Genomic DNA, 21,116 nt, shown 5'->3' with positions numbered 1-21,116 from the left:
TGGTCAAAGAGGTCTTTTCTTCTTCTTTCTTCTCTTTCTTTGGCAGTATCAGGGTTTGAACTTAGGGCCTCATGCTTGCTAGGCCTGTATTCTTATCACTTAAGCCACTCCATCAGCCCTTTTTTATGATGGGTTTTTTTTGAGATAGGGTCTTGTGAACTATTTGCCAGGGGCTGACTTTGAACAGTGATCCTCCTGATCTCTGCCTCCTGAGTAGCTAGGATTATAGGTGTGAGCCACCAGCATCTGGCTACCTTTTGTTTTCTTGTTTTAAGAAATGTATTTATACCACTTTTACTTGTTGTAGTGCTACCATATGTTAAGATAATAAAGAGCAAAATGTCTTTCATCCTTAAGTTTGCAATACTAGTGTCTGTTTGCCAACTGACTACTTAGTTGTGACCATGTCATTATTCGTATTTCTTACTTCTAATTTTTACTCCTTTGTTTCTTTGCCAGTGCTTTTTCTGGGAAATGGAAGGTAAAAAAGAGAAGGCATGGTAGCCATTGAAGTGGGTTTATAGCTTGAATTTGAAAAGGAAGGGTTTAGTTTCCAAGCTTAAAATTATGCAACTCAAATGCCAGCTAAAGTTTAATGTGTCTTTTATTTACCTGGGCACCTTTGTAGCCAACCATGGTTCAAAATTGTATATACAGTTTTTCAGTGGGAGAAGTTATTGCCTGTTGCTGTCTTCCTGCTAATATTTCATGGGATATTTCATACCTACTCTGTATTAAGAGCTATTGTAGGGTGTGCAGGTTTGTATGAAGATGAAGTCATGGTCCTTGCCCTGGGGATCTTTGTCTACTGGAAGATACAGTTATATGCAAAAATTGTTCTAGGTACAATTGGTAAGATCTGAGTAGATGGATATATCATGTTCTAGGTGAGCAGAGAAGATGTTCTTTTTAAATTTATTTTTAAACTATAAGCATAAAAATTATACATATTAATAGAGAAAAGAAGTGCTATTTCACACATGTATACATTTAAATTAGGTTAAGCATATCTAGCTCATCATTTATCATTTCTTTATAGTAAAAACTTTCAAAATTCACCCATTTGGATTTTTGAAATCTGTAAGACATTATTACCTATCATTACCCTATTATACAACTAGCATGCCAGAACTTCTTACTCTTCTCTAAGTATAACTTAGTATCATCTTTCCCCTCCTTTGCTTATCTCCCTCCCTGCCACTGTCCCCAAACTCTGGTAACCACCATTCTACTCTTAAGTTACATGAAGTCAACTTTTAGATTCTACATTTGAGTGTCATCACATAGTGGTATGGTATTTCAACAGGTTGATATGGCAGCTGGGAATGGGACACTCCTAAGGAAGAGAATATGGAGTACACATAACTTAGGAAGAGGCTCTTTGGTATGACTGAAGTTCAGGTGGTACAAGAGTTACCAGAGTGTGGGGTAAAAGGAAGAGCAGAAGAGGTGATTATTTGAAGGTCATTTGCAGGAGTCTTTTGAGATACTTATAGAAGATGGAGAGCCATCCAAACATTAAGAGTCAGGGAAGAAGAACTATTTCAGGCAGTTCATTTTGTCAATGTGTGGGATAAGGTGGAGAGGGGAGATCTACAAGTCTACATGGGCTAAGTCAAATAATAGCAATGAGTGTAAATTCTTTCTGCAAAATTAAATAGGTGGGGGAAAGAGGACTTTAAGACAGAACAATACATTTTTAAAAACTCACATTTATTGAGCAAGCAAGATTAACATCTATTTGCAGCAAAATGGGGTCAGGAAGATCTACTTGATAGAGATGCAAGGACTATATAATACACAGAGCCAAGGGCAGCTTTCTTCTTTCTTCATCAGTTTTTAATAATTGTCTATTTATAATGTTACATTGATATAACATATATATAACAATGTTAAATAAATATATGTACTACATAGTAAATCTATATTTAATAATGCATATAATTATGACATTCTGTGTCTTATATACATATGTGGGAGTCATACACATGATTATATGTAAAATCATATACACATATATATAATATATGTGTAATATAATGAAATAGTAGAGGGATCTAGATATTTATAATTAGAATCCTAGTTTAAGGAGCTAGATTAAAGAAAAAAAAAGAACAAAGAGGTACAGCATCTCATGCTGTAATCCTAGGTACATGGTTTCAGGCCATTGTGGGCAAAAAGTTAGTGTGACCCCCATCTCAACTGATAAAAACTGGGCATGATGGCACATGCCTGTCATCCCAGCTACAGGAAGCATAAATAGGAGGATTTTGGTGCAGATTAACCTGGGCATAAACATAAGACCCTATTTGAAAACATAACAACAACAAAAACAGCTAATGGCATGGCTCTTGTGGTAGAGCACCTGTCTAGCAAGCACAGGGCCCTGAGTTCAAACCCCAGTCCCAGCAAAAAAGAAAAAGTAAAGACTGGAAATTGAAGAAACATGTTGACCTTCCTGCTGATTGTCAGCTAAGGACTTGAACTACCAGAATTCTTTTGACTTTGGTTGTATGTGTGTTCCTGTACTAAAGAAAAGAGAAACTAATAAATACATGTTTTAATATTGTTCTAGCAGTAGAAAAAGGATGTCCGTAATTGTCCGGACTCCTATGGGACAGCTCCGGCTCTACTGCAAAGGAGCAGTAAGTATTGGGATTCATTATTCACATGAACCCTTTCTCTCTTCATTCTGACAACTTGTCAGAAGACTTTCATGACCTCACAATATCGTTAAATGTTACTTTTTATCTGCTGTTGCCATCAGCTGTCAAGAGCATCATCTAGGACCAAAACCTCATTTCAAAGCAGCCAAAGAGCTTTTCCCCATAGCCAAAACCCTTTGAAATTGATGGTGGCTTGCATAAGAATGTTTGTTAAGCAGTGAAAAGTTCACTGTCATTTAATTGTTCTGTTGAGAACCAGTCATAAGCTTGTTGATGCTAAGGATTTATAGCAGGAATTTTGATCCCAGTTCCAACCCAAAATGTTTGGATTTGATGGATCTCATGAATTTCCTTTTGCTAGTCTAAAATTGTTCTTAAAGTTTTTGTGTTCACTATCATATATACTTTTTTAAAAAAAAATCAGCTTTATTGAGGTACAACAGATTTATTGAGGTAAAATGAGCTGCACATTTTTAATGTGTACAGTTTGATAAGTTTTGATCTTGATTTGCCTTCTGTCACATTATAGTTGTTTGCATTTGCTAAAATATATATATGAACTCATAAAGAATGTGTGAGTGGCTTCTTGCACTCAGAATCATTCTGAGACTCATTCATGTTGTAGCTATGTCAGTACTTCATTTTTTTGTGTTAATGTGTAGTGTCTTCATTGTATGCTGTATCAGTCTGCTTATCCTTTGCCTATTGGTGTATATTTTGTTTGTAGTTCTGGACTACTACAAATAATACTTTTATGAACATTTGTGTGCAAGTCTTTGGTTGGACATTTGGTTTCCTTTTTCTTGGACATGTATTTAGGAGTGAAGTGTCTGGATTACATAGCAAATGTATATTTAACTTTTTAAGAAACCACCAAACTGGTTACATTCCTACCCACAATCCCTGTCAACACTTGGCATGGTTAGTCTTTTAATTTCAGTCATTCTTATCATGCTGTATTTCATTTTGGCTTTTGTTTACATTTACATGTTGTGACATGATAGCTAGCATCTTTTGGTGTGTTTATTTGCCATTTGTGGCGGTGGTGCACAAGACCATCCCTATGTTCAGAGACTCACTAAGAAGACTCATGGGACTCATCATGCAGTTGTGCTCATGGCTAACATTTATGAGAATAGCACAGTAAAGATACACAGCCAGATCATAAAGCAGAAAGACATAGGCAGAGCCTGGAGGAACCCATTGAATCACAAAGACAAAGTTTATACCACCTTATTTAGTTTATTAGTTCCTGGATGCCTGCCAAGGGCCAACCTTGCAAGTGGGTATTTCCCTTGCAAGTATGGCTGCTGCATTAGCCTTTAATATTAACTCTTTCTTACACACTATCTATTAATTTCTTTGTGGGGAAATGTCTTCATAAATATTTGCCCTTCCTTATTTTTAAAAAAACCTTTATTTTTATTTTTTTTACTCCCCCCCAAGAAAACCCACAAAGCAATAAAAAAGAAATAAGCCTCTGTTGTAAACAAAGTCACTAAGATTTTAGTTACTTGTGGCCACTGTTTATTCTGACTTTTAAAAAATGGATTTTTTTTGGCAGTACTGAGGTTTAAACTCAGGACCTCATGCTTGAATTCTGATTGTTAGACACATTGCATCACAGGGCATAGAGCAGATGAGAACCCAAGTAGACAGGTTGAGAAAGATGAGGTAAGGTTGAGAAAGGGAGGGTAAGTTAGGTTTCTTCTTTTGTGTGTATTTCATATTCCCCTCCCCTGCCCATCTAGTCATTGAATAAACGCATACTCCTGTTAGCATTTTGTTTTTCTCTTTGTCTCATTGTTCTTTGTAAATTTTTTTTTCTTCTCGAGGAACTGGGATTTGAACTCAGGGCCCCATGCTTGCTAAACAGGCTCTCTACCACTTGAGCCACGCCACCAGCCCTTTTTTTGTGATGGGTTTTTTTTTTCGAGATTGGTCTCATGAACTATTTGCCTGTGATTGGCTTCGAACTTTGATCCTCCTGATCTCTGCCTTCTGATTAGCTAGGATTACAGGCATGAGCCACCAGCTCCCGGTTTACCTAGGGTTTTAATCTTGGTGCAGGGGGCAGGGAGTGGTCTGTGGTATGAGGTGGGATGGACATTTCCCCTCCCTTACCTCCTGCAGTATGGACAGCCAATTGTCCTCACCTGGACTGAGTGACGTGTAATGCTAATTTTAGCCACACCATTTCCATGCATATGTGGCTCAGTTTCTGGGGTCATTATCTTTTGATGGTTAGATCTGTGCCCAGGCTATACTGTGACTGCGTTATTTTAAGTTTTCATGGTTTGGGAGGACGAGGACCCCTTCTTATTCTCTTTTTTTTAATTCATTTATTCATATGTGCATACATTGTTTAGGCCATTTCTTCCCCTTTCCTCCTCCCTCCTCCCCACCCCCCTTGCTTCCAGGCAGAACCTGTTCTGCCCTTATCTCTAATTTTGTTGAAGAGAAGACATAGCATAATAAGAAAGACAAAGCATTTTTGCTAGTTGAGTTAAGGGTAGCTATACAGAGAGATTCCTAGCATTGCTTCTATGTACAAATGTGTTACAACCCAAGTTGAGTCATCTCTAACTGATCTTTACATTGGTTCCTGTTCCCCTTCTCCTGTTGACCTCTGTCACTTTAAGGTTTCTGTATTAGTTCCTCTGGAGTGGGGACATCAAACGCTTTCATGTTTTGGATTTTCTACCTATCCCCCTACCTCCCATATGTGCTCTCCTCTTGTCATGTGACCCAAGTCAAACAGCATTGCCATATTTGTCCTAGATCTAAAGTCTGCATATGAGGGAGAACATACGATTTTTGGTCTTCTGAGCCTGGCTAACCTCAATCAGAATGATGTTCTCTAGTTCCATCCATTTACTTGCGAATGATAAGATTTCATTCTTCTTCATGGCTGAGTAAAATTCCACTGTCTACAAATACCACATTTTCTTGATCTATTCGTCAGTAGTGGGGCATCTTGGTTGTTTCCAAAACTTGGCTATTGTGAATAGCACTGCAATAAACGTGAGTGTGTAGGTGCCTGTGGAGAGGCCAGTGTTGCATTCCTTTGGGTATATCCCCAGGAGTAGGATTGCTTGATCATATGGCAGATCTATGTTTAGATTTTTAAGAAGCCTCCAGATTTTTTTCCAGAGTGGTTGCACTAGCTTGCATTCCCACCAGCAGTATGCAAGGGTTCCTTTTTCCCCACATCCTCACCAAAACCTGTTGTTGGTGGTGTTTTTCATGATAGCTATTCTAACAGGGATGAGGTGGAATCTTAGTGTGGTTTTGATTTACATTTCCTTTATGGCTAGAGATGGTGAGCATTTTTTCATGTGTTTTTTTGTCATTTGAATTTCTTCTTTTGAGAAAGTTCTGTTTAGTTCACTTGCCCATTTCTTTATTGGTTCATTGATTTTAGGAGAGTTTAGTTTTTTAAGTTCCCTGTATATTCTGTATATTACAGAATTCTGGATATTTGTATAGCTGGCAAATATTTTCTCCCACTCTGTGGGTGGTCTCTTCAGTTTAGAGACCATTTCTTTTGTTGTGCAGGAGCTTCTTAATTTTATGACGTCCCATTTGTTCATCCTTTCTCTTAGTTTCTGGGCTGCTGGGGTTCTATTGAGGAAGTCCTTGCCTATACCTATTGCTTCCAGAGAATTCCCTGCTCCTTCCTGTACTACCTTCAGAGTTTCATGTCTGATATTAAGGTCCTTGATCCATTTTGAGTTGATGCAAGTACAAGGTGATAAACATGGATCTAGTTACAGTTTCTTGCAGACGGATAACCACTTTTCCCAGCAACATTTGTTGAAGAGGCTGTCTTTTCTCCATCGTATATTTTTGGCACCTTTGTCAAAAATAAGGTGGGTATAGTTGTGTGGATTCATATCTGCGTCCTCTCTTCTGTTCTACTGGTCTTCATGTCTGTTTTTGTGCCACTACTGTGCTGTTTTTATTGCTATTGCTTTGTAATATAGTTTGAAGTCTGGTATTGTGATACATCCAGCATTGCTCTTTTTGCTTAGTATTGCCTTGGCTATTCATGGTCTCTTGTATTTCCATGTGAACTTTAGAGTAGGTTTTTCAGTCTCTGTGATGAATGTCATTGGGATTTTGATGAGAATTGCATTAAACATGTAGACGTATAATGTATAGTATAGCCATTTTTACTATGTTGATTCTACTAATCCATGAGCATGGAATATCTTTCTAACTTCTGTAGTCTTCCTCGATCTCTTTCTTCAGGGATTTGTAGTGTTCCTTGTAGAGGTAATTCACATCCTTTGTTAAGTTTACTCCTAGGTATTTGATTTTTTTTGAGGCTATTGTAGATGGAATTGTTTCCATATACTCCTTTTGAGTTTGTTCGTTGTTGGTGTATAGAAAAGCTAATGATTTTCCTAAGTTGATTTTGTATCCTGCCACCTTGCTGTAGTTGTTTATGGTGTCTCAGAGTTTTTGGGTGAAGTTTTTTGTGTCTTTAAGGTATAGGATCATGTCATCTGCAAATAGGGATATTTTGACACTTTCTTTACCTATTTGCATTCCTTTTATTTCTTCTTCTTGCCTTACTGTTCTGGCTAGGAATTCCAGTACTATGTTGAGTAGCAGTGGGGATAGTGGGCATCCTTGTCTCGTTCCTGATTTTAGGGGGAATGGTTTCAGTTTTTCACCATTAAGTATGAGGTTGGCTGTAGGTTTGTCATATATAACCTTTACAATGTTGAGGTACTTTCCTTCTATTCCTAGTTTTCATAGAGCTTTTATAATGAAGTGTTGGATCTTGTCGAAGGCTTTTTCTGCATCTATTGAGATGATCAAGTGGTTTTTGTCTTTGTGTCTATTAATGTGCTGTATTACATTTATAGATTTATGTTGAACCACCCCTGCATCCCTGGGATGAAGCCGACTTGGTCGTGGTGAATGATCTTTCTGATGTGTTGTTGGATTGGTTTGCTATTATTTTATTGAGGATTTTTGCATTGATGTTCGTTAAGGAAATTGGCCTATAGTTCTCCCTTTTGGAGGTGTCTTTGTCTGGTTTTGGGATGAGAGTAATATTGGCTTCATAAAATGAGTTAAGCAGTGTTCTTTCCCTTTCTATTTCGTGATGTCTTCATAAATATTTGTCCTTCCTTATTTTTAAAAAACCTTTTAAAAATCAGTTTTAGGTTTACAGTATTTTCTATACATATATGAATATGGAACATTGAAATCTGTCTCAGCCATTTTAAGAAGTGGGAGGAGGAAGAGAGAGAATAATGGAGGGAATGAACCAAATAAGTGTACATTGTGTACATATATGGAAATATCACAACGAAACTCCCTGTACAACTATTATACACTAATAAAAAGATTTAAACATTTTTCAATGAAGAAGGTGCAGAGATCTCATAAATAACCCTTGCCCCACACATGTGTAGCCCTCCCAGTTACTAACAACTCCCACCTATGTGGTACATTTATTATAGTTGGTGAACTTACATGAACTTACCGTAATCACCGTAAGTCCATAGTTTACATTACTGTTCACTCTTAATGTTGTATATGGTATGGGTTTGTACAAATAAAGAATAACATGTATCTACCATTGTAGAATCATATAGAATATTTTCACTGCCCTAAAAATCCTGTTTCACCTCTTCTTCCTCCTTCCTAACCTTTAGCAATCACTGACCTTTTTACTACCTTCAGAGATTGGCCTTTTCCAAAATGTTATACTTAGGAGTCATATAATATGTGGCCTTTTAATATTTTTTTTCACACAATGACTTGCATTTAGAGTTCTTTCATAGCTTTTTATGACTTTCTAACTTATTTCTTGTTAGCACTGGTTAATATTCCATTATTTGGATATGCCACAGTTTATACATCTCAGACAGTTAGGAACCACAACAAGAAGACAGAAGGTAAACTCCTAGGCCTTTATCTCCTGGGCCCTTAGCTTGTTACCTATTGAAAGCATGGTATGTGTTTTGTTCCGGTCCACCCTTGTGCTCTTTCAGCAGCTGCAGCAACTTAAAAACCTGCATTCCTTCAGGAAAAAGGATGACCACCCATTAGCCCACCCCAGCAAATCAACAGACACTTGCCTCTCTCTTTGGAGAGCATCCTGACCTCTTTGGTCAGTACTCTACTCCTTTTTGCCTGTCAAACCCAAATTAAAACCTTGCCTACATTCCCGCACACTTTACTTGATCTCATTTCTATCAACTCCATGTCAAAGGTGCCCTCTCCAGTAATACACCTATGCCAGGAAATCTTGAGTCCTTCTGTGTTTTGGCAATTAGGAATAAAGCTGCTAAAACATTCATGTGTAGGTTTTTGTGTAGACATAAATTTTTAGGTCCTTTGGGTAAATATCAGGGTGCTTGATACTGGGTCATATGATATTTTGCAAAAATCTTCCTAAGTGTCTGTACCATTTTACATCCCTACCAGCAATGAATAAGAAACCATGTTGTTTCACATCCTTGTTAGCATTTGGTATTCTCAATGCAGACAATGTTTTTTAGCCATCTTACTAAGTGCATAATAGTATGCCATTGTTGACTGAATTTTCAGTTTAATTATGCCAGATTATGTTGAGCCTTTATTTTTCTATTTGTGTATTTTCTTTGCTGAGGTGTCTGTGCAGGATTTTTTTATTTTGGCCAATTTTTAACTTGGGTTATTTGATTTCTTACTGTTGAGTTTTAAGGAACCTTTGTATACTTTGGATAGTAGCCCGTTATCAGATGTATCTTCTGCAAATATTTCTTTCAAGTTCTTGACATTGTGGTTTGACATTGTCTTTCACAGAAGCAGAAGGTTTTAATTTTAATATGGTCTGATTTGTATATTATTTCTTTTATGGATCATGCCTTTTTGTGATGTATCTTTAAAAATCATTGCTATATACATGATTATCTTTAGTTTCCTCCTTTGTTTTCTTATAGGTGTTTTATACTTTTGCTCTCCACATTTAGGTCTAAGACCACTTTGAGTTAATTTTTGTGAAGGGTGTAAAGTCTGTGTCTAGATTGACTTACATATGAATGTCCAGTTGTTTCAGAATCAATAGCTGAAAAAAAGTATCTTTTTCCATTGTATTGTCTTTGCTCCTTTGTTAAAGATGAGTTGACTCAGCTTGGTGGCTTGGGTCAAGCAGTAGGATGCCTACCTAGGAGGTACAAAGCCCTGAGTTCAAACCCCAACGTTACCAAAAAAATAAAAGATGATTTTGTATATTCATGTGGATCTATTTCTGGCTTTCTATTCTGTTCCATTGATTTATTTGTCTATTCTGTCTCCAAGACACTGATACTTTGCCACTTTTTTTTGGGTTTTGTAAGTAGATGATAATGTAATCTGTGAACAAAATTTACTTCTTCCTTCCCAATCTATAAACCTTTTATTTCCTTTTCTTGTCTTGCTATATTTATATTAGCCAGTGCTTCCAATACAATGTTAAAAAAAGAGTGGTGAGAGGAGATTGGTGGTTGAGGGTTTTTTTTTGAGGGGGGTTAGTAGATAATCTTTATCAAGTTGGGAATGTGTCTCCCTATTCCTGGATTACAGAGAGTTTTCATCATGATTGGGTGTTACATTTTGTCAGAAGCTTTTTTGACTGTGTTGATAGGATCATATGATTTTTTTCATTTTTAGCTTGTTGTTGTGATGGATTATAGGAATTTATTTTTGAATGTCTAACTAGCCTTGCATACCTGAAATAAATCCCACTGAGTTATGATACATAATTCTTTTTATACCTGTTCTATTCCATTTGCTTATATTTTAGAGGATTTTTGCATCTATATTCATAAGATCTATTGTTGTATAATTTTCTTTTATTGTATTATCTTTGTCTCATTTTGATAGTTAGTTTAATGCTGACCTCATACAATATGTTAAGAAGTATTCTCTCTGCTTTTGTGTTTGAAAGAGATTATAGAGAAATGGTATAATTTTTTATTTAACTGGTAGAATTCACCAGTTACCCATATGGATTTGTTTTTTATATCTTTTGGACAGTTGTTATTTATTAATTCAAGTTCTTCAATGTATGTAGGACTCAAATTATCTATTTCTTCCCATGCAAGTTTTGGCAAATTATGCATTTCATGGAATTGGTCCATTTCATCCATGTTATTGAATTTGATGGCCTAGATACAAACATTGACAATTTTTGTCTTCTCTCTTTATAGCTGGTTAGGCTGACTAGACAGTTGCTAGATTTACTCATCTTCTCAAAGAAATGTTAACTGATTTTTCCTAAATATTTTTCTGCTTTGTATTGCATTAATTTCCACTCTTAACTTTATTATTTCCATTCCTTTGCCTGCATTCATCCCTGTTTTTCTTGTTTCCTAAGGTGGAACTTGATGTGAGACCCTTTTAATATAAGTGTTTAATGCTATAAATTTTTCCTGACTACACTTTAGAAGCATCTCTCACATTTTGATATGTTGTATTTAACTCAAAATATTCTAATTTTCCTTTTGATTTCTTCTTTGGCCCATGAGGGTTTTTTTTGTAATTTTGTAATAGTTTTATTACCTTTTCAATTAATCTAAATGAATAATCCAGGGAGTTTCATCATAGAAATTCCACACACGTTCACAGTGAACTTTGAACAAGTTCACCCCTCCATTGTATTCCTCTTCCTTCCACTCCTCCACCCATTTTCAAACAGCGTTTGTGCTGGGTTTCATTATGCTGTCTTTGGACATATACATATAGCATATTTTGATCCTCTTCCCCCTCCCCCCACATTATCCATACCTTTCCCACTTCCCTATCTGGTGATTTCCTCCCAAACTGTCCCACTTTCAGATTCATGTCTCATTACCATCATCATCATCATCATCACCATCACCATTTTAAATCTAGATTCCACAAATGAAGAACACGAAGAACATGCAGTATTTGGCTTTTTGAGTTTGGCTTATCTCACTCAACATGATGATCTCTGGTTCTATTTTCCTGCAAATTATATAAGTTCATTTTTATTTTTCTTATTGGGCATCTTGGCTGATACCACAGTTTAACTGTTGTAACAGAGCTGCAATAAACATGGGTAGGCAGATATATCTCTTGTATGTTGATTTACATTCAATCCAATGTATGAAGGGTGGCATGGCAGGGTCATAAGGTGAGTCTAGTTTTGGGTTTAAGAGGAAGACCATACCGATTTCCACAGTGATTACACCAGCTTACATTCCCACCAGCAGTTTATGACGGTTCCTTTTTTCCCTGCAGCCTTGTCAGCATTTATTGTTGCTTGTTTTCTTGATGATGGCAAATCTGACAGGGATGATACGCAGTTTTAGTGTAGTTTTGACTTGCATTTCCTTTATGGCTAAGGATGTTGAGCATTTCTTTATTAGCGACTTTAATTTCTTCTGAGAACTGTCTGGTCAATTCATTGACCAGTGATTAATTGGATCACTTGTTCTTTTGGTGTTTAGCTTTTTGGGCACTTTGTATAAAATGGATATTAATCCTTTGTTTATTGAATAGCTGGTAAAGATTTTCTCCCATTCTGTGGGTTGTCTTTTGAATCTAGTAATTGTTTCTTTGGATGTCCAAAAACAGGTTCTGCCCCAAAGTGAGGGGAAGGGGACAGGAGGAGTGGGGAGGTGGCCCAAACACTATATATACATGCAAGTAAATGTAAAAATGATAAAATAAAAAAAATCATCAAAGGTAACATAAATTTCTTATACAACTTTATTGAAAAAATACAAAACAAATGTAAAGAAAAGAAAGAAATCCCTCTTGTTCTCTGATTTTGTTGAAGAGAAAGTATAAGAGATAATAAGAAAGACATGGCGTTCTTGCTAGTGTGAGATAAAGATAGCTATACAGAGAGATTCCTAGCGTTGCTGCCATGCACTTATGTATTGCATACCACATTGGTTCATCTCTGCCAGACCGCTTCACTGCTTCCTAGTCCCCTTCCCATAGTGGCCTCTGTCAGTTTAAGATTACTTTATTTGCTCCTCTACAGTGAGCACATCAACCACATTCAAGTTTTAGGTTTCCTTCCCTTTCCCTGTTCCTCCCGTGCATGTTCTTCTCTTAGTGTGTGACCCATGTCCTAATATTACTGCATTTGTTGGGTCTGTAATCTGCATATGAGGGAGAACATGCAATTTTTGCCCTTCTGAGCCTGGCTGACTTTGCTTAAGTTGATGTTTTCCAATTCCATCCATTTACTGGCGAATGACAAATTTTCATTCTTCTTTGTGACTGAGTAAAATTCCGTTATATATAAATACCACATTCTCTAGATCCATTTGTCAGTAGTGGGGCATCTTGCTGTTTCCGTAGCTTGTCAATTGTAAATAGTACTGCAATAAACATGGGTGTGCAGGTGCCTTTGTAATAGCTTGAGTTGCATTCCTTTGGGTATATCCCTAGGAGTGGGATTGCTGGATCACACAGCAGATCTAAGTTTCGTTTTTTGAGAAGCCTCCATATCTTTTTACAATGTGGTTGTTCTAGCTTACATTCCCACCAGCAGTGTTTAAGGGTTTCTTTTTCCCTGTATCCTCGCCAACATTTGTTGGTGCTGTTCTTGATGCTAGCTATTCTAACAGGATTGAGGTGGAATCTTAGTGTGGTTTTGATTTGCATTTTCTTTATGGCCAGGGATGGTGAGCATTTTTTCATTTGTTTTTTGGCCATTTGGACTTCTTCCTTTGAAAAAGTTCTGTTTAGTTCAGTTGCCCACTTTATTGGTTCACTAATTTAAGGGGAGTTTAGTATTTTGAGCTCCCTGTATATTCAGTCCTTTGTCTGATGTATAGCTAGCAAATATGTTCTCCCATTCTGTGGGTGATCTCTTCAGTTTAGAGACCATTTCTTTTGATGTGAAGAAGCTTTTTAATTCCATGTAGTCCCATTTGTCCATCCTTTCTCTTAGTTGCTGGGCTGAGGAAGTTCTTGTCTATATCTATTGTCTCCAGGGTAGTCTCTGCTCTTTTGTGTACTAACTGCAAGGTTTTGGGTCTGATAGTAAAATCCTTACTATCAGCCACTTTGAGTTGATACTCATACTGGGTGACAAGCATGGATCTAGTTTCAATTTTCTGCAGGTAGATAACCACTTTTTCCCAGCAAATTTGTTGAAGAAGCTGTCTTTTCTCCATTGTATGGTTTTGGCACCTTTGTCAAAAATAAGGTGGGCCTAGCTGTGTGGATTCATATCTGAGTCCTCTAATCTGTTCCACTGGTCTTCATATCTGTTTTTGTGCCACCGTGCTGTTTTCATTCCTATGGCTCTGTAGTATAGTTTGAAGTTGGATGTTGTGATACCTCCAGCATTGCTCTTTTTGCTCAGTATTGCCTTGGATATTTGTAGTCTTTTGTGTTTCCAAATGAACTTTAGGGTAGATTTTTCAATCTCTGTGATGAATGTCATTGGGGCTTTGATGGGAATTGTGTTGAACATGTAGATTGCTTTTGGTAGTATACCCATTTTTACTATGTTGATTCTACCAATCCATGAGCACGGGAGATCTTTCCATCTTCTATAGTCTTCCTCAGTCTCTTTCTTCAGTGGTTTGTAGTTCTCCTTGTAGAGGTCATTTACATCCTTTGTTAAGTTTATTTCTAGGAATTTGATTTTTTTCAAGGCTATTGTAAATGGAATTATTTTCTTATATTCTTTCTCAATTTGTTCATTGTTGGTGTATAGAAAGGCTACTGATTTTGCACATTGATTTTGTACCCTGCTACATTGCTGAAGCTGTTTATATGTCTAGGAGGGTGGAGTTTGTTTTGGGTCTTTCAGGTATAGGATCATGTCATCTGCAAATAGGGATATTTTTACTATTTCTTTACCTGTTTATATTCCTTTTATTTCTTCTTCTTGCCTTATTGCTCTGGCTAGGAATTCCAGGACTATGTTGAATAGGAGTGGGGAGAGGGGGCATCCTTGTCTCTTTCCTGACTTTAGGGGAAATAGTTTCAATTTTTCCCCATTAAGTATGATGTTGGCTATAGGTTTGTCATCTATAGCCTTTACAATGTTGAGGTACATTCCTTCTATTCCTAGTTTTCTTAGAGGTTTTATGATGAAGTCCTGTTGGATCTTATTGAAAGCTTTTTCTGCATCTATTGAGATGATCAAGTGATTTTTGTCTTTGCTTCTATTAATGTGCTGTATTACATTTATAGATTTGCATATGTTGAGCCACCCCTGCATCCCTGGGATGAGGCCAACTTGGTCATGGTAAATGATCTTTCTGATGTGTTGTTGGATTTGGTTTGCCATTATTTTATTGAGGATTTTTGCATCGATGTTCATTAATGAAATTGGCATATAGTTCTCCTTTTTGGAGGTGTCTTTGTCTGGTTTTGGGATGAGTGTAATACTGGCTTCATAAAATGAATTAGGCAATGTTCCTTCTCTTTCTATTTTGTGGAAAAGTTTAAGGAGAGATGGTATTAGTTTTTCTTCAAAGGTCTGATAGAATTCAGAGAATCCATCAGGTCCTGGACTTTTCTTTTTTGGGACACTCTTTATTGCTTCTTCAGTTGCATTTTGTGTTATAATTCTATACAGGTGATTATTTTGGTTCAATTGTGGCTGGTCATAAGAATCTAGAAATCTGTCCATTTCTTCAAGATTTTCCAATTTATTGGAATATAGGTTCTCAAAGTATTCTTTGATGATTCCCTGGATTACCTTGATTTTAGTTTTTATCTCTCCTTTTTCTTTTCTGAGTTTACTAATTTGGGTCTTTTCCCTGCCTTTGCTAAGTCCCATAGGTTCTGGTTGGTCGTGTTTTCATTTTCATTAGCTTTCAGGAACCTTTTGATTTCCTCTCTTATTTCTACTGTGACCCACTGATCATTGAGCAATGTATTATTCAGCCTCAAATTATTTGCATATTTTTTCTTGTTTTTGTTGTTGAATTCTAGTTTTAATGCATTGTGATCAGATAGAATGCAGGGAATTATTTCTATTTTCTTATAGTTTCTGAGGCTTGCTTTGTGCCCAAAGATATGATCTATTTTGGAGAAAGTTCCATGGGCTGCTGAGAAGAATGTATATTGTGCTGTTGTTGAATGAAATATTCTGTAGACATCACTTATGTCCATTTGATGTTATTCAGTTCTAGGATTTCCTTCTTGATTTTTTGTGTGGATGACTTATCTATTGGTGATAAAGTGGTATTAAAGTCTCCCACTACCACTGTGTTTGCGTCTACATGTGTTTTTAAGTCCTTTATTGTATGCATATAGGTTGATAATTGTTATTTCCTTTCAATGTATTGCCCCATTTATTAGTATGAAGTGTCCTTTATCTCATTTGACCAATGTAGGTTTGAAGTCTACTTTATCTGCTACTTCTGCCTGTTTTCAGGGGCCACTGGCTTGGTAAATCTTCTTCCAGCCTTTCACCTTAAGCCAGTGTTTATTTCTGTCAATAAGATGGGTTTCTTGTAAACAACAGATTGTCAGACCTTTTTTAATCCATGTTGCCAAACAGTCTTTTGATGGGGGAGTTGAGTCCATTGACATTCAGTGTTAATATTGATAGGTATGTGTTGATTCCTCCCATTTCATTGTTTTTGTTGTTGAAGAATTTGATTGTATGCAGTTGAATCAATGCTACTCTCTGATTACTTCTCTTTTCTCCTTTGGTTTGAAACTTCTCATCCTCTCATGGTTTTGTTTGCTTTCATCTTCTGTGTGCAGAATTCCTTGTAGAATCTTCTGTAGTGGTGGCTTAGTGGTCATATATTGTTTTAGTTTCTGTTTATCATGGAAGATTTTTATTGCTCTGTCAATTTTGAATGATAGTTTTGCTGGGTAGTGTATCTTAGGGCTGAAGTTATTTTTATTCAGTGCCTGAAATCCCTTACTCCATGCCCTTCTTGCTTTTCAGGTTTCTTTTGAGAAATATGCTGTGATTTTGATGGATTTACCTTTATACATCATTTGTTTTTTTCTCTCTTACAGCCTTCAGTATTCTTTCTCTGTTCTCTGTGCTTATTGTTTTAATGATAATCTGTCATGGGGAAGATCTATTTTGGTCAAGTCTGTTTGGTGTCCTGAAGGCTTCCTGTACCTGAATGGGCAACTATCTCAAGATTTGGGAAATGTTTTGTTATTATTTTATTGAATATTTTATGAATTCCTTTTGCTTGCATCTCTTCTCCTTCTTAATGCCCATGATTCTCAGGTTTGGCGGAGTCATTGAGTTCTTGCATATTCCTTTCACACCTCTTGAGTTGTCTGACTAAGATTGCTTCTGTTTTTTTCTTTAATTTCTGTTTTATCTTTGAGCTCTGAGATTCTGTCTTCCACTTCTTTTAGTCTGCTACAGTGACCTTCCACTGTATTTTTTGTTTGACTAAATGGACTTTTTATTTCCAGGATATCTGTTTGATTCTTTTCTCTGAGGTTTTCCATATCTTTGCTCAACTCCTCTTTTATATTTTGTGCTGTCATCATTAATTCATATATTTCCCTTTTTACAGTGTCCTTTGTTTCACTTTCATGTTTGCTGAAGTCCTTTATTTGTTTCTGTGTTTTCTTATGCTCTTTATTTTTGGTGTCTTGAAATTTCTTCAGTGCATCTTGTACATTCTCATTAGCCATGTGTATTATCTTCTCCATGAATTTCACAGTGATATCTTCCAAAACTTCTTCTTTGAGGGTTTTTATGTGGGTGTCACTGGGCTCTTTATTGAAATTTATCATTGATTTGTTGAGATTGGGAACTGGTTATCCATTTTCTTCATTTCCCACTGAATCCTATATTGAATTATTTTTTTGAGGAGAGTGGTTTCCATCCCTTCTTCTTCCTGTTGCTCCACTTCATGCTGTGCAACTATGTTTTTGATAGGTTAGTTGGTGGTTTTGATTGCCTGATTTCTTTCCCTGATTTAATTTTTATGTTGTGACTGACTTGGTTGTTAGCTAAGTTGATGTGCTCTTTCTGTCCCTGCCCTGGAGATGTGATTTAGCAATAACAAATTCACAGGTTCAATGCCAGATCAGTGTTTACATGTTATATATAAAACCCTTTGGTGATAATGTGTATAAACAGTGGGAGTTGGGACAGGTAATGGTTATTAGGCTAGTTACAGATTTTGGGGGATTGGTAAAGGTGGCACTAAAAGGGGGGGCAGGAAAAAGAGTGGGTGGTGGTGGAAGAGGTATGGAGGCTGCTGGGTTTTGTGGCCTTTGTGTGCATTTTGGTGTATTTCTCTTGTTTTAGTGGAAGGTTGCTTGTGCGGGGATTGCAGGGGGCTAGGGTTGTGAACAGTTGGTACAGTAGGCTAGTCAGCAGGTGGTGAGTGTGTGTGGGGGGGCAGTGTGGTGACAGGTTGGGGAGGATAGGAGGGAGAGGTGAACATGGGTAAAGAGTGGATGAAAAGGGGCAGAAAGAGTAGTTGGGAGGGAGAACAATGGAAAGTGAAGAGAATAAGAATACAGAGAAGAGATAAGTGATGGTGAAGTTAATGGCACAGGAATAATAAAAATAAAAAATTTAAAAAGCACAATAAAAAGCACCAGGTTCAGGAACCACAAAAAATTCAAAACTTCTTTTGGTAGAAGTTCTGGAGTATTTCTTAGGTGTCCAATCCTGGTATTGGCATATAAGCAATGTAGTCTCACCTGATGTAGTCTCATCAAATGACTGGCTTGTGAGTAGTATTTGGTTCCCTCTGTCCACAAGTTGGAATTGTGAGGTGAGGTAAGACTGCCAGCTTTTGCAGAATGTTCAGAGCTATTGTTTTCACCAGACAGCAGCTACATTGCCCTTCAGCTTCAGCTCTGTTTGGTCAGTTTCTCCCCCAGCAAGGTAGGGCAATTCAGTTTTGAATGTTGCCCTCTGTCCCAGAGATCAGCTCCAGGATCCACCAGCTGCCCTGCTTTGGGAGGTTGGTGTACCCCCATCCCCATTCTTAGCCTTGTGCTTTTCCTGATCTCTGCTGGGTGCCAGCAGCTCCTCTGGGAGGTTGGCTTGTCAACCTGCTCCCACTCTCAGCTTTGCTGTTTTTCCCACATTTCACTGAGAGTTAGGCTGCTTGCCCGGCCCCCCTTCTCCAGGGCAGGTACAGCATACCACCACCACCTCCACTGTTGGTGTTAGATTACAGTTCACTGTTTATGTTTTTCAGTTTTGCATGGGGAAGGGGTTCAGTCTGCCCAGGACTGCACTGGATTATTTTCCCAGGGTGGGTAGGTGGGTAGGGGAGTCGCGTGTGGTATGTGATGTTCACCTGTTCATTCTGCAATTTCACACAAACAGCTTTGGAGTCGGCTGGTGGGGGGATGGGGAAATGTCTTGCTTTTTTTTCAGTGTGGATGAGGCATAGGGAGGCTTTCCACAGGCTAATGGTCTAAGATGTCGCAGAGTTTGAGTCTGATTGATGCTCTGTCTTCTGCTTGTTGGGAGAATGAAGAAAAAAGAGAAACAGTCAGGGGGGGCTTTTTTCCCAGAGCCAGACATGCCTTGCTGGCTGTGCTGTGCGGGATTTTCTTAGCTGTTAGGTGCAATTAAAGGCTGATTTAAGGGTCAGTCATTGAATTTTATCTGCACCTAATGTGATAGCGGTTATTATTTTGGCTAGAAGCAATCAGAATGAACTCAAATGTAGCTCCAATGGTTCAAGGAAGTTTCTGGGGTCACAGAGTTTAGGATTTCTGGGTCCCTACCTAGCCGCCATTTTGGATCCCTCTGTTACTGGAATTTTCATGGGAATTCCATTGAACATTTAGCTTGCTTTTGGTAGCATAGCCATTTTCATTATGTTGATTCTACCAATCCATGAACCTGGGAGATCTTTCCATCTTCTGTAGTGTTTTTCAATTTCTTTTTTCAATGATTTATTTTTCCTTGTAGAATTCTTTTACATCCTTTGTTAAGTTTATTCCCAGGTATTTAATTTTTTTGAGGCTATTGCAAATAGAATTATTTTCCTATATTCTTTCTCAATCTATTTATTGGTGTTGTAGAGAAAGGCTACTGATTTTTGTAAATTGATTTTGTAATCTGGTACTTTTCTGAAGCTGTTTATAGTGTTTAGGAGGTTTTTGGTGGAGTTTTTTGGATCTTTTACGGATAAGATCATATTGTTTGCAAATAGGGATAGTTTGACTAGTTCCTTTCCAATTTGAATTCCTTTTGTTTCTTCTTCCTGTCTTATTGCTCTGGCCAGGATTTCCAAGGCTATTGAATAGGAGTAGAGAGAGTGGACACTCTTGTCTTATTCCTGACTTTAAAGAAAATGGTTTCAGGTTTCAGTTTTTCCCCTTTAGTATGATGTTGGCAATTGGCTTCTCATCTCTAGCCTTTACTATGTTGAGGTACATTCCTTCTATTCCTAGTTTTATTAGAGCTCTTATCCTGAAGGGATGTTGAATTTTATCAAAGGTTTTTTCTGCATCTATTGAGGTAATCATGTGGTTTTTGTCTTTGCTTATGTTAATATGTTGTATTATATTTAATGATTTGTGTATGTTGAACCATCCCTCATCCCTGGGATGAAACCTACTTGATTGTATGGTGTATGATCTTCTTGATATGCTGGGGTTTGTTTTTGAAATTTGGTTTGCTAATATTTTATTGAGAATTTTTGCATCTGTGTTCATTAAAGAGCTTGGCCTCTCTCTCTCTCTCTCTCTCTCTCTCTCTCTCTCTCTCTCTCTCTCTCTCTCTCTCTCTCTGTTGTGTCCTTATCTGGTTTAGGGATGAGTGTTATTCTGGCTTCATAGAATGAGCTTGGCAGTGTTCCTTCCCTTTCCATTTCATGGAAAAGTTTGAGGAGTATTGGTTTTAGTTCTTTAAAGGTCTGAATTCAGCAGTGAATCTGTCAGTCCTGAACTTTTCATTGTATCTTTGAATTCATTTAGTTGTTTATTTGTATTCACTTTGGATTCATTTAATCATTTATTCTTACTCTTTGGTTTCATTGAAGAATGTATGTCTACATTCATCTCATTGGTGACTCATCATTTTTAAGCTCATAAATTGAGATTTCATACATATACATGGAAACAACACAAAGAATCTCCCTGTGTAGCTATCCTTATAGTGGATGGTGGCATCCCGGAGCATAGTTAATGGGTCAAAAAGTACTTTGCTAATCTCAAAACTAGCAAAATGCCATGTTTTTCTTATTATCTTTTATATTTTGTCTTCTACAAAATAGGAAAACAAGAAGGAGGAACAGGTTCTACCTGGAGGCGGGATGGGGGTGGGAGAGTGGCCCAAATAATGTATACACGTAAGCAAATGTAAAAACAACAAAATAAAATTTAAAAAAATTGAGATTTCATCCTCTTCACCTTTAATCAGGTCCTTTGTTGTGATTTTTTTTGACCTTTTGAGGTGTCATTTTCCCTCGATTTTTTTTGTATTCCTGTGCTTTTAAGATTTACTCACTTGTATTCAATTAGTTGGTTGGGAATTTTAGTCATCTAAAGTATTTC

At 37.2% G+C, this 21,116-nt stretch overlaps 1 protein-coding gene across 3 annotated transcripts in view; it reads left to right on the top strand.

Moving 5' to 3' along the window:
* Positions 1–21,116, top strand: part of LOC109678973 (phospholipid-transporting ATPase IB-like) — a 310,438-nt gene that overhangs the window by 105,378 nt on the left and 183,944 nt on the right. For all 3 annotated transcript variants that reach the window (XM_074043762.1, XM_074043761.1, XM_074043760.1), the window contains one exon: positions 2,576–2,645. In XM_074043762.1, the coding sequence (XP_073899863.1) occupies positions 2,576–2,645 (70 nt within the window). The remainder of the gene's footprint in view (positions 1–2,575; positions 2,646–21,116) is intronic.

Source organism: Castor canadensis, chromosome 10, assembly GCF_047511655.1.
Source record: "Castor canadensis chromosome 10, mCasCan1.hap1v2, whole genome shotgun sequence".
Taxonomy (NCBI): Eukaryota; Metazoa; Chordata; class Mammalia; order Rodentia; family Castoridae; genus Castor; species Castor canadensis.
The sequence above is the reverse complement of the archived record's forward strand: the minus strand, read 5'-3'. Positions and strand labels throughout refer to the sequence as shown.